We start from the raw sequence: 13219 nt of genomic DNA on the forward strand, positions 1-13219 counted from the left end.
GCTATATACTGTTCTATATGCTAAAACTGTCTAAGGCCCGCCCCTATTTCTCAGTATTTTCCTTATTCCAGCCTCGATTATAAGTAAACCACGGGGAAGATACTTGTTTGAAATCTTTGCATGCTCGATTATTTCCCCAGCTCAGTCCTCTAAGTGGGTTGGAAGATATGAACCTTTTTAAAGCTTTTCATACATACTGTCCGAGCTGCTTTCTGGAATCCTACCAGTTTCTGTTTCGACCAGCAATTAGTACCAGCCACGGGCATCTTTGTCCTCACGCTGGGTGTAAAGGACATTTTTACCAATCTCCTAGACCTTGTCTAACGGTGTAATGGTTAGAAGGACAGAGGTGTCAGACGGACCTAGAGTCGTGTCCTCGTTCTAACTAGGAACTCCCTCTGGGGGCTATTTTGAGGATTAAATAAACGACTTGCTTCTTGGCGCTCAGCAATCAGGCGCTCCTAGTTTGCGCAAGAAGTGGCCCTCTGCAGGAGAGGGGGCGGAGCCGGCGGGCGACGGCCAATCAGAAGCCGAAACAGCGGTGCCACGCCGCCACCGGTCCGCATTAAAAGGGCGAAGAGGGCTCCGGGACGCCCGCTCGGCTCCGGTGCTGACGAGCCTCTGGGGGGTTCCGAGTACCCCGGGGCGTTCGTCAGTGAAAGGGGACGGACATTCCAGCCTCTCACAGCTCAGCCAGTCCTATCCCAGAGGCGGGCTCCGCCGGCCGGCGCGGCCCCTTTAAGAGCCTCGCGGGCCGGACGCCGGAGGTCACGGCGTTCCCCCAGCTGCTGGGCCGCCCTCCCTGGCCATGAAGGCGCTGCGGGCTGGCCTGTGCTTGGCGCTGGGCGCCGGGCTGGGCGCCGCCGCCGAGGGGTGGCGGCGGCGGCGGGCGGACGCGCGGGCGGCGTCGGGGCTGCTGGGACGGCTGCCCGTGCTGCCCGTGGCGGCGGCGGCCGAGCTGCCCGTCGTGCCCGGGGCCCCGGCTGGCAGCGGCCCGGGCGAGCTGGCCAAGTACGGGCTGCCGGGGCTGGCACAGCTCAAGAGCCGCGAGTCGTACGTGCTGTGCTACGACCCGCGCACCCGCGGCGCGCTCTGGGTGGTGGAGCAGCTGCGGCCCGAGCGGCTCCGCGGCGACGGCGACCGCCGCTCGTGCGACTTCCGCGAGGACGACTCGGTGCACTCTTACCACCGCGCCACCAACGCCGACTACCGCGGTAGCGGCTTCGACCGTGGACACCTCGCGGCTGCCGCCAACCATCGCTGGAGCCAGAAGGCCATGGACGACACCTTCTACCTGAGCAACGTCGCGCCCCAGGTAGCGCCTGCGCCCGGCGGCGGAATGCGAGGCGGCCTGGTCTCCCAGGGCCTCGGCTTGCTCCTCTGCAGGAGGGGAAGGCTGCCCAGTGCGTTCTCTAGGTCAGGTGTGATCACCCCGCTCGCCCTAGGCGGGAGGGACCCGTTGCTGGGGCGCCGAGCACCCGCGCTGACCTTAACTTTGGCGCTGGGGGGGATAATGCTATTACCCACCGCCCTCCTGCAGAAGCGCTGAGGAACTGAAGACAGTGCTTATAAAAAGTACTGAGCCCTCTTCCTGGCCCATGGCAGGCATTCAATAATCTATTAGCTATAATGAGGGAACTGAGGCTAAGCGAGGTTGAGTGACTGGCCCAGTGTCACACAGCGGGAGGCGGCCCAGGCAGTCTAGGGGATCCTGAGCTTTCAGCCACTGTCCTATCCTGACTGCCCTGAGTAGCACCCACTATGTGCCCTGCCTGTAGCCCTGTTCCCGGCAGGGCCTGGCACCCAGTGGATAGAGACATGTGAGGCTCTAGGTGAAGCTGGTGGGGTCCCAGCCTCCAACCTGACTTCTGCCCTCCCTGTAGCAGTCCTCTACCCATTTGACTAGATGGTGTACTGAGGACTGGAGCACCCAAGTGATGGAGTCAGGATAGATTCACACTTCCCAGCTGGGCTCTCTGCACATGGTTCAGACTGGGAAAAGGAGAGCACAGGGGAGGGGCAGGGAGGGCAGGCCTGTTTCTCTGAAAGCGGTAGATGTTCCCCTGTCCTTGGAGTGGCTCTTTGGAGCTGAGAAACGGCTGAGACCTGGGATACTAGTCCTTCCATTCTACATGGTTGGTAGGCTACACGTGTACCTCGTGGCCAGGTAGCCTAAAAGTGATTTGCCCTCTCCATGGAATCTTCTGGCTTGGTGCCAGTGCCGACCCGTCAGGGCCTGGGGTTGCCCCTCTGACAGAGGAAGGTCCCAGCCCCACCTGAGACCCACACTTTTACCAGGTGCCTCACCTCAACCAGAATGCCTGGAACAACCTGGAGAAATACAGCCGCAGCTTGACCCGCACCTACCAGAATGTCTACGTCTGTACAGGGCCACTCTTCCTGCCCAGGTAAGGCTGAAACGGGGGGCCTGGGAACCAGAGGTCCCCTCCTGCCACTTACCCTGTCCAGGCTTGTCTCAGGCTCTGGGGCAACACTGCCAGCTCACTAGTCATTGGTTTCTTAGCAAGTCTGTCCATTCCCTGCCTCAGGTCCCCCCTAACTCCACTTCTAAGCCAGAGACCTTTGGGGTACTCACCTCGAACATGACTCCTCTGTGGGCACCAGGCCCTGAATCTGCCTGTTGCTCTGCCCTCTGTCACCTCTTGTCACACCCACCCAATCAGGTGTTGTGCCTAGAGAGAAACCCTTGCACTAGGCTCTTGCCTTCAGCCTGTTCGCTTGGAGCAACCCTTCCCCACCCTTCTCCCAGAGCCTGGGTTTGAATTCTCTTATCTCCCTGACCCTGAAGCTACATGCTTGCCCTGATGCTCTGCTGCCTCTCAGGTGGAAGCAGTTTTGCTGGCCTGCTGAGTGACACGGATGAGGGAAGCAGAAGGCTGGAGAGCTGGTTCTGGAGCCCATAGGCTCAGGATGGAGTCTAGGCCCTATCACCTACTCTCCGGGTGCCATGGCAAATGATCTCAACATCCTCTCCTGTGGGGACAATACCCATTATCTACCTTGTTCCCCTAAGTCGGGGACAAAGTGGGAGGTGGATGTTGTAAGGGCTCAGCATGGGCTGGCCAAGGCACTGATAAGCCCTAATTAGCAGGTGCCTCCGGTGGCCTGCCGAAATGGCGTAGACCGCTAAGGGGAAGGCCCAAGTCCCCCATCAAGTATTCCAGGCACCTGCCATGCAGGAGTCCTGTGCTGGAGTTGGGAAGTCAGGGTTACGGGCCTGGCCCACTTGGTGCTCACCCCCCACAGGGAGAGACAGTCCACACTAAACCAGTGTCTGCCCAGATGATTGTGAATGTTAAGAACGCCTGATTGTTTCAGGAACATTTATTGCCACCACCCGGGCTGCCATGATTGTTGGGTGTGAGGAAACCCGGGGCAGAGGGCGTCCCTGTCCAGCAGGAGGTCCCGGCCTCCTGGGGGGCCAAGGGCACAGCAGGTTGACACAGTTATGGGGTCAGGTCAGAGAAGGCTTCCTGGTGGCAACAGCCTTGGGTCCAACCAGACTCTGTGGGAGCTCTGAAACGCCACGTATGCCCGGGTCTGTCTGCAGGACGGAGGCTGACGGGAAGTCCTACGTGAAGTACCAGGTAATCGGCAGGAACCATGTGGCAGTGCCTACCCACTTCTTCAAGGTGCTGATCCTGGAGGCAACAGGTGGGCAAACTGAACTCCGCTCCTATGTGATGCCCAACACACCTGTGGACGAGGCCATCCCGCTGGAGCGCTTCCTGGTGCCCATCGAGAGCATTGAGCGGGCCTCAGGACTGCTCTTTGTGCCAAATATCCTGGCGCGGGCGGGCAGCCTTAAGGCCATCACTGCGGGCAGCAAGTGAGGGCCGAAGCCCAGCCAGACTGTGGGGCTGGGGTCGCATTAAAGGTGGTTATTTTTGGAGACAGGGTTTAGCTGTGTCTGGGCCAGCAAACCTCAGGAACCACTAGCTTCGCTGCTGCTTCGCAGTGTTGGGTCCAGAGGAGTCTTCAGCTAGGCTGGGTGCCTGCCTGGGTGAGGCCGGGCTGCAGGGCAGCCAGCGAGATAAGGATGGCTTCCTGGAATAGAAGCACAGCAATGGGCTGAGGCCTGGGGGGCTGGTGGGTGCGTGGCTCTCAGCCTGTCCTCAGTGCCTGACCATCCAGGACCCAGCCCCTTGGGTCTGCTGCCTTCACCAGGGTCCCAAGGGAGTTAAGGACAATCCCAGCTTCATCCTGATCATCCCTGGCTGGCTCCATGCCCTGCCAGGAAGGGCCTCACCTCTGCTCCTCAGTCTTCCGTCTGTGGAATGGGGCTGATCCTAATTCCTGCCTCCCAGGGTCAGGGGAAGGGGAGGTGACAGGCGGGATGCTGTCAGTCCTCCATATAGTTGCTGGAGGGGTGGTGGGAGCCCGGGCGCCTGCTGGAAGGTGCGGCTGGCAGGCTCCCAGCCCCTGGCCCCAGCTGGGCCTGAGGACAGACTGACTGGGGCAGTCCACCTGTGTAGTCACCCCACTTGAGAATGATGGAAGCAATGGAGCCTCCCAGCAAAGTGCCCGCAGACGGGGCGTTCCGTGCTGACCTCAGAATGGGTGAACAGGTGCCATGGGTGGCCAGGACTGAGATGCCAGTGAGGCCTGGGGGGAGGGCGGCCCTGCGCACCAGCCACACGAGGAAGTGGAACACTGAGCTCACAGCTGAGGAAACAAAAGCCCAGAGCAGGCGGGAGCAGGGTCTCCTGGGTCATCCAGTCTGGGGCAGCTGGACCAGCACCCAGGATTCTTGACTCCCAGCTCACTCGCACCCCATACCTGCCCCAAGCCTGCTGTGGTGAGGGTAACAGGGAGAGCAGCAAACTGCCTCGGGCAGACCCGGAGCGCCGGGCTGCCGGCTCAAGGCCTGGGGCTGGACGTGGAAACGGCAGGTGGGCTCACCTCTGTGCGGATAGTGCGGCTGCCCTGACCGGGACAGGTGTTGACGTACAGGTCAAAGAGGACACTGGGTTCAGCCACCTGCAGGTTGGGGTCAGCGTCCACTCCAGCTTCCAGCCCCTGGAGGCCTCCAAACACCACAAGAGCATGTCTGGAACCCACAGGAGGGGGGTCACTGACTGCTCCGCAATGCCACACCGAGTGCAGCCCCCGGGCTCTCGGGCCTCATACACGGTGCGGCCCCGTCCAATCTGTACACAGCTTTGCCCCCCCCACGCTGCTTCCCTGCTCCCTTCCGCCTCCCCCGGCCCCTGCCCCAGGCCATACGCACCTGAAGCTGGGAAGCTGGGCTAAGGCCACACTGGAGCCTTGCTCTGATGTCCCAATGGTCAGGTCGTACCCGTCCTGGAAGGGGGCCTCAGCAAACACAGCACCTGGGGGAGGCCAGCTCACTGGGGGGCCTAACGCCCGTAAGCTACAGCGCTTGGCGCTCTCTGTGTACGTATGTACAGGTACCAGGGGGTGGCGGGGGAGGGGAAGGAGACTCAGGTAAGGGGCCCAAACCCAAGCCCTCCCACTATTCCTGGGAAGTCAGGGACCGAGCCGGGGAGACTGGGCCAGATGGGAGAACAAAGCAGACGGTGGGCAGGAAGGAGCTCTGAGAACACATAGTATGCCTTTGACTCTGGTCCTTTTCCCCTCATCTCTAACCCCAGGGCAGACATTACTAATCAATCACGATACTCTTCCTCAGGAAGTCCTTAGCAGCATCCCAGGCAGTGCACTCAGGGTGACAAAAGCCCAGAGAAGCAAAGGCACTTGCCCAAGGCCACACAGCAAGTTGGTAGGACACAGATCCTGGTCTGACTTTTGAGTCAAGCAAGGCTCTCTGTGGCCTCCTAGACAGAGAGGATGGATATTCACAGGAGGAAGCTCTGTCCTTACTGAGGCAGGAGGCCAGTCGGACTGTGTAGCCCCAATAGATGCCAGCTTTGGTGCGAGGGTCCTGCGATGACACAACTTTCCCACGGTAGGTCTTGCTTTCTGGAGGAAAAGTGGAAGGGCTGTGAAGACGGGGTGAGGAGCAAGGAGGCAGCCTGAACTCTCAGGCTGAGGCAGCTCTTGATACCTGGGAGCTGCTGCTTGTTCAGCCGCACAGTCACCCGCAGTCCAGGCTCCAAGTTCTTGTCTATCTTTACCTCCTGGGGAGAAGCCAGAAGAAATGGGTGCTGTTTCTCACAGTCCCAGCAGGGGTCACCCTCTCCAAGATCGGGTGGAGCAGATATGCGGGGCTGGCAAGGCGCCTAAGGGGTCCAGGTCAACCGACGACCCTCACTCTGGCACCTGGACCTGCTCACGAGAGACCATCTGTGCAAAATAACTACCACAAGACACCCGTCAAAAATGAGTGCTCTGGGCCTGGCAGAGCAGGAAAGAAGTATTTCTTGACTCGATGAAATCCCAGTTCTCTGCATTTTGGAGATTATGCCACTTACTAGCTACAGGAGTTTAAGTGGGTCATTTATGCTCTCTCAGCCTCAGTTTCCTCATCTGTCAAACAGAACACTTTCCATAACACAACAGCTATTGTCACACAGCCCAGGACCTGGCATGAAGCAAATGCTTACTACACACAAACTGTGACAAGTACCAATCGATGTGTGTTTTGTGCCAAATTCCCAAAAAGGGACACCCTCTTTCCCTTTGGAGGGTTTCTCATGCCTTTCTCCTTTCATCTTTGGGGAACCCTGGTCTGCCTTTAGCCAGTTATTTCTGGTCTGTTCTCTCTGAGGAGAGGGGATTCCACACATTTATATATTTCTGCCTCTGCCTCTAGGAAACTCCAGAGTAAAACAGGCGGCAAATGAATGTTCCAATCTCCAGCTTGGCTCTAAATCACACTTGACAGCCCCAGAGTGATTTTAAACTTGTTTTTACAGGGTTTGTTTTGTTTCAGCACAAGGGCTACATTCTGTTGATTGCTTACAAAAAAGAAAGAAAGAAAGAAAGAAGTAAATTTGTTCTTGGCATTATCCACTGAGCCCTCTTCTAGTACTTCTCTGGCCCAAATCTGCATCGATGGGGGAATGGCAGGCAGATGCCTGGGTCCAGGGCTCCCCACTTGTGTGCCCCTGCCTTCAGGGCCACAGTGTGTCTGGGAAGTAGGCCTTGACCCACCCTCCAATTCGTACCTTTTTCATGCCACAGTTGACAAAGGAGCCATGGCCTGGCCGGGTGGGCCGGTCCACCACGATACCCTCTCGGAACTCGGATTCCTCACCCAGACGCATGTGGTGAGGGCTGTCCAAGGGGTTCAGAAGCCCTGCGGGGAGGGACCAGCACTCTGGGAGGTGCAAAAGCACATGGGGATGCGGCAGAGAACCCTGGTGCAGGTCGCAGCTCTGCCACACACTGGCTGCTTGCCACCAAGCACAGCCCCTGCCCTGCCTGGGACTGCTCTCCCAACTGTACAGCGATTTCTCAGGGCCTGGGGGGGTGATCCGTGGGAAATGGGGGTCAGGCCCCCAACCTTACCAGCGAACTGTAGATCCTGGTGCTTGGGGAAGAACGCCTTTCTTAGGTACCTAGTAGAGAATATGGATCTCAGCTGGGGAGAGTGGGGGCTGGCGGGGAGGGGACCCAAGTACCCAGGGGAGGCCACTCCTGCCTGACTTGCATCTTGACCACCTCCCTCATGCTCAGGGAGGTCTGCCCTTCCCCTGCTTACTGTGGACACTCCAGGTACTGCAGGATCCTGGCCAGCTGCACACATGCCTGCCCCTTCTTGCCGACTCCCCTGAATTCCCCCTCTACAGTCCTGGAGAAAGACAGCGTTGAAGAGCCTCCTCTGTTCCCTTCCAGAGCTCCTCCACCCAGTCTGACCTCTGCAGTGGCCATATTGCAACTCTAGTCCCCAGGGATCAATGGGGCATTTCAGATAGGCTTCTCAGCCCCTGCAGGCAAGCAGGCAGAGAACAGGGCAAAGCCAAGCCGATCCCGGCAGCCCCTCCCCTCTCCCTGAGCCCCAGTGCTCCACTGGGTGGCCCCTCACTTGCTCTCTTGGCCCTCTTCATCGAACACCACAATCTCATCCACACAGAAGATGGCACAGGCTCTGGCAATTTGGCCAGCCAGGTAGGTGCGAAGCTCGGGTGACTGAGCGTTGTCCAGGATGGAGCCCGGTAGGGCCACACTCAGGGTGTAGAGCCGACCTGGGCAGGGGAGGGGTGTCCACGGTCAGTCTGAGAGGACAAGGCCATCTCCTCCCCTCCCTTCCTAACAATCCCAGGGCCCAGATTTAGAGAATTTTCCCACCAGGAGAAATTGTGAAATCAAAATAGTTACAACTCCCCTCTCCAGGCCTCAGTCACCCCAGGAGGAAAATTGACTCAGTGGTCTCCAAGGCTCCTGTGGGCAGGGCAGCCCACTGGGCAAGGCCAGGGAGAGGTTAGAGGCTTCGCCCAAGCTCCCATCCTGGCTCCACCCCTTCCTGCCTCAGGTTTCCAGTTGTCAAATCAGGGCAATAATGAAAACTAATACCTATTTTTAGTGCTTTGTATGTGTGTACATTTACCCAGGTGGGGAACCTACGGCCCAGAGAAGTCAAATACATGGCCCAAGGCCACACAAAAGCAGCAGCTGAGATAACGGGTTCAGGTTGTTCGGCGCCAGAGGACCCCCCACACCCTCCCTCCCGGAAGTGTTCAAAGGGGATCGCGTGAGATGAAGCCCATAAAGCGTTTCCCCATGGCTGAGAGGGGTGACGGGCTCGCTGCTGTCCCGTCACGATCATCACTGGTAGCCACTGGGCTTACAGGGTGCAACATGGACCCTGACCGAAATGTGAGCTGAGAAAAACCAGAGCCAGAAGCACAAGGACAAGAGACACATTGTATCTGCACATCTCTCTACGTGCCTCTCAACAGGTATAAACAAAGTCTGGAGAAACTTTCACTGCCCTGTTTGCTGGGATTTTTTTTCCTTTCTTCTTCATAGTTTTTGTAATTGTTTGGGGAGTTTTGTTCTGAGCATCTATTACTTAATGAGAAAAAAAAGGGGCACTCTTATGAAATCAAAATAGTTAAATTAAAAATGAAACGAAAGCACATAAATAACTCATTAAAATGACGAGGTTCCAGAGGCATAAAGTTATGATGGATGATGCTGATCCTCCACAGGCTTGAAATCTATCTAAGCAGGAAGTTATTAGTTTTCTGAGTCTCCCCCGTTCTCTGGGCCTTAGTTTCTCCATTAAGACAAGATGTCTGGATCCACTGTCTCCAGGGTCCCTTCCAGCTCCGATACTCTCTGCCCTGCCCAGGACCCGGCCTGCTCACCGCGGTCCTCCGTCTGGACAGCCGCCTCCTCCTCCTGCTGGCACTTTGCCTGTTCCTCCTGTGCCCGCTGCCGCTCCAGCTTTTTCATCATTTTGAGATCCTTCCACTTCTTTTTCTCCTCTTTCTCTGTATCACAGGACATTCCGTTGGTGGAGGGGAGAGGGACTTGGAACAGTCCAGGAGATGGCGCCCTCTCGGGAGGGCCATCCTGGGCTATCGGGTGCCGCTGGGTGAGCGGCCTCCCAGGGCTTCTGGCCCCTTCCTCCCCATTTTGGGTGCTGTGGGACCCAGACGGGACAAACCTGGTGGCCTTCCCCAAGGTTCAGCTGTGCACCCCTGGAATGAACTGGGGTATGCACAGGCACTCCCCCCACCCCACCCACAGCCCCTTACTTACTCTGTTGCTTCCATTTTCGCCACTCCACCCTTTGGCCGTGTTCACCCTGCAGACGGATTGGGAAGAGGTATAGGAGTGGGAATGAATGGTCACAGCTGGGAAGGGTTCCCACCTGCCGCTCCACAGTTACCATCCAATCCCAAATGCGGCGGGTGAGGAAACGAGGGAACCCCCCAGCACAGCAGTGTGTTGCCCCAGAGAGCGCGCCAGTGACTGGGCCTGTCACCCCGTAAGCCCTCAATAAATTGTTGAATGAGGTCCCACTGTTGAGAAAAATGAAACAGGCTCCCTGGGGCCGGACCCGCCCACTCTCCCTGGGGAGCAGAGGAGATACGCCACGAAAGGGCTCGGCACTGGGGGCACGGTCCCACCTCCTCCGGGTCCGGGCCCGGCCGGCGCAGCCCCTGGGTTACCTGTCGCTGTCCGGGCCCTGGCTCGTACCGCGGCTCCCACTTCCGGTACGCATCCAGGCAGCGGTGCACGCGGCACGAGCACGCGGCACCTTGGGGCTGCTAGCCTCGGGTCAGGGAGCAGCTGCGAGCGGGAGCCTCCATGGGCCCGCGCGCGGCGCGTTCGCACGGCCCCAGCCCCCCGTCCTGCCCTACGGTCCCACCTCCGGCCACCTACCGGGCCGCAGGGCCGCTTCCTCGCACGTTCCGCCATGTTCGGCGCACGCCGTTGGCTCCGCCCTGCCAATCAGACACCCCTTCCGGCCGCACCTCCTGCGAGCCACCCAATCGGGTGGCCAGTGGAGCTCGGGGGCGTGGCCTGGGCGCAGGGCGGCGGCGAGAGCTCCTCCCCTGGCAAGCGCCGGGCGGGTGGATCCGCTAGTCGCCCACCCGGGGTGCCAAGGGCAGCTTGTCGGGTGCTTTCCTGGACCGTCCTGCAACTTAAGAGCCGCCCTCCAGCTCCGGACGAGCGCGACAGTCAAACCTCAGCTTGGTTTTGTATATGGGGACCCTGAGGCCCAGAGATGGAAATGACTTGGAGGTAATTTAATTCACTTCTTTTATAGGTTCGTTTATTCCCTTTCAATGAACACTTTTTTAGAGCAGATTTAGGTTTACCAAAATTTGAGAAGACAGTGCAGAGAGTTCTCATATAATCCCTTTTACCTGACTCAGGATCCCCTATTGTTAACGTTTTGCCTTGGCATGTACATTCGTTGTACTTATTGAACGAATATTGGTGCATTATCATTAACTAAAGTCCATACTTACATTAGGTTCACTCTTTTTGTACATGCTACAAGTTTTGACAAATGTACAATGACATGTATCCACCACTGTAGTATCATACAGAATAGTTGCAGTGCCCTAAAACTCCTCTCTGGTCTGCCTACCCTCTCCCAACCTGACAACCACTGATTTTTTTTACTGTCTCTATAGAGTTTTGCCTTTTCTGGAATGTCATATAGTTGGACTCAGATAGTTATGTAGCCTTTTCACACTCTCTCCTTTAATTAAGCAATATGCATTTTGTTTCCTTCATGTCTTCTCCTGGCTTGATAGCTAATTTATTTTTATTGCTGTATACTTCTGTTGCATGGATATGCCACCATTTATTTATCCATTCACCTTCTGAAGGAACCATTTGGTTGCTTCCAGTTTTTGACAATTATAAATAAAGCTGCTAAAACATTCACATGCAGATTTTTGTTGTGGACATTAATTTTCAACTAATTTGGGTAAATAGCTAAGAGCCTGATTGTCAGATCCTATAGTACGATTGTTAAGCTTTGTAAGAAACTGCCAAATTTTCTTCCAAAGTGGCTAGGCTATTTTGCATTCCTGCCAGCAATGAATTCTTTTTTCAGCTAATAAGCTTGAGTCAATATTCATTCAATCAACAAATATTTATTTTTGGCCTATCCTGAGGCAGGAACTCTCTGCTACCAGAACTAGGGACACAATGGTAAGCAAAAGCAGACACCGATCTGGAGCTCACAGCCTAGTAGAGGAGAGATTATTTTCTAAATTCAATATATGTGTTAACACAACAGGGGTTGTGTTTATTTCACCATCACTCCCTCCCCAATCTGAATGAGAAGGCAAAGTCATTATTCATTTAAGGGAAAATCTACCACCTCAGGCTGGCTGAAGATATTCAGTCCAAGATCTGGAACCTCTGTAGAGTCACAGATTTGAATTACGGGCAGATTCTGGATGTGCTCAAGACATGTAACCTTGGATCAGGGTGGTTCTAACCCAAGAAATCTGTGGGTTTACCCCATGGAGGACTTTCTTACCATGGGGATAGGTGTAGTATGAAAGGGGCACCCAGACTGAGCGTCTGAGCTGGTATTCTGTTTCATGATCTTGATTTTGGAGCACTGGGAGTGGTACCAATTCATGGTTTGGGAGGGGAGGAAGTACCCCTATGTCACAGCACAAAATACGTTCCGACAGCACTTCTCTGACACCAAGTGGGTGTCCTACACTTCAGTCCTGACAATAACTACTTGGAGTTGGTGCAGACTCATAGGTTAACGTTTTGGTCTCATAAGATTGTCCCCCACTTCACAGTCAGCAGCAGGTGGAGTCCCAGGTTACCCATACTTCTGCTGGCTGACTACAAATTCGAGCATTTCTGCCAACCCCCTCAGGTTCAATAATTCAATGAAACAGTTCATAACACTCAGGAAAGTGCTATCCTTACAACTGCAGCTTTATCATAAAGGATACAACTCGGAACGGCGAAGTGGAAGAGATTCGTAGAGGAAGGTCCTGTGGGGGGCGGTGCAGAGCTTCCATGCCCTCTGGCTGCACCCTGCCTGCCAGCATATCTGCGTGTTCACAAACCCAGAGGCTCCTTAAGCCTCACTGATTCAGGGTTTTTATGTGGGGTTTTATTACCTATGCACGATTCATGAAATCTTTGGCCATGTGGCTGAACTCAGTGTCTTGGCCCTTTCCCCTCCCTGGGGCCCTGGGGTAGGGGCTGAAAGTCCTGACCCTTAATCATGTGGTCAAAGGGGCTCGTTATAAATAACAAAAGACCCTAACTGCAAGGGTTTTAGGAGGTCCCTGCCAAGAATCAGGGACAAAGATAAATACGTTTTATTACACGTTTCTATCACCTCCCCCAACTAAATATATGATATGAGCAAAAACCCACGAGCTTGTTATGCGAATGCAACTTGAAGACAAGTCCCCAACACCACCTTCCAAATGAATTTAAGAGCCGCCATGGCTTTCCAGTGGGACACTCACCCCAGGATCAAATCCCCACTTCTGCCTTTGCTAGCTGGGTGGCCTTGGACAAGTTACCTCACCTCCAAAGTGGTCACTCCTGTCTTGAGGGTTGTTTAATGAGATGATGGGCATCCAAGTACCTGGCACACAGGGGTGCACAGTAAACATTAGCTATTTCCTTCCCCTTGGCTAGCTTTGTAGTCCCTGGCCCGCCCTCTGACCCTTGTAGGATGGAACTGTCCATGTCTTCCCTGTCAGACACTCAACCGAGGCCCCCACCTCCTGTCACCTACACACACACACACCCCACACTCCACCCTGCACCAGTAACATAACATCAGAGCCCTGGGTTCGAGGCCTGGTTTGACCAT

General features: G+C 55.9%; 2 protein-coding genes across 5 annotated transcripts; one reads left to right on the forward strand and one right to left on the reverse strand.

Annotated features, from left to right (window-relative positions):
• The first annotated feature begins 553 nt into the window (after positions 1–553).
• On the forward strand, positions 554–3913 carry ENDOG (endonuclease G). Of its 2 annotated transcripts, none has more exons than XM_036913681.2 (3): positions 554–1421; positions 2299–2408; positions 3572–3710. In XM_036913681.2, exons 1-3 carry the CDS (start codon positions 809–811, stop codon positions 3581–3583), a joined length of 735 nt encoding a protein of 244 aa, XP_036769576.2. In that variant the 5' UTR covers positions 554–808; the 3' UTR covers positions 3584–3710. The 2 variants fall into 2 exon arrangements, with proteins under 2 accessions (XP_036769576.2, XP_036769575.2); XM_036913680.2 differs by having other exon boundaries at positions 563–1315; positions 3572–3913.
• SPOUT1 (SPOUT domain containing methyltransferase 1) lies at positions 3331–10364 on the reverse strand. Of its 3 annotated transcripts, none has more exons than XM_036913679.2 (12): positions 10282–10364; positions 9655–9700; positions 9258–9383; positions 7973–8132; positions 7649–7738; positions 7456–7505; positions 7113–7243; positions 6050–6122; positions 5866–5964; positions 5252–5354; positions 4924–5071; positions 3331–4068 (listed from the first exon to the last, which is right to left on the reverse strand). In XM_036913679.2, the coding sequence occupies exons 1-12, from the start codon at positions 10315–10317 to the stop codon at positions 4000–4002; spliced, it is 1131 nt and encodes a 376-aa protein (XP_036769574.2). In that variant the 5' UTR covers positions 10318–10364; the 3' UTR covers positions 3331–3999. The 3 variants fall into 3 exon arrangements, with proteins under 3 accessions (XP_036769574.2, XP_057355105.1, XP_036769571.2); XM_057499122.1 differs by having other exon boundaries at positions 9258–9422; positions 10282–10345; XM_036913676.2 differs by lacking the exon at positions 10282–10364 and adding an exon at positions 10068–10221 and having other exon boundaries at positions 9258–9450.
• Positions 10365–13219: the final 2855 nt, after the last annotated feature.

Source organism: Manis pentadactyla, chromosome 3, assembly GCF_030020395.1.
Source record: "Manis pentadactyla isolate mManPen7 chromosome 3, mManPen7.hap1, whole genome shotgun sequence".
Taxonomy (NCBI): Eukaryota; Metazoa; Chordata; class Mammalia; order Pholidota; family Manidae; genus Manis; species Manis pentadactyla.

Coding starts and splice junctions, on each gene's coding strand:
- SPOUT1 (XM_036913676.2), bottom strand. CDS start 10,120: ATGCGTACCGGAAGTGGGAGCCGCGGTACGAGCCAGGGCCCGGACAGC. Junction 7,506..7,648: donor CAGTACCTGGAGTGTCCACA/GTAAGCAGGGGA, acceptor ATTCTCTACTAG/GTACCTAAGAAAGGCGTTCT. Junction 5,072..5,251: donor GCCCAGCTTCCCAGCTTCAG/GTGCGTATGGCC, acceptor TGTGGGTTCCAG/ACATGCTCTTGTGGTGTTTG.
- ENDOG (XM_036913680.2), top strand. CDS start 809: ATGAAGGCGCTGCGGGCTGGCCTGTGCTTGGCGCTGGGCGCCGGGCTG. Junction 1,316..2,298: donor TGAGCAACGTCGCGCCCCAG/GTAGCGCCTGCG, acceptor CACTTTTACCAG/GTGCCTCACCTCAACCAGAA. Junction 2,409..3,571: donor GGGCCACTCTTCCTGCCCAG/GTAAGGCTGAAA, acceptor GTCTGTCTGCAG/GACGGAGGCTGACGGGAAGT.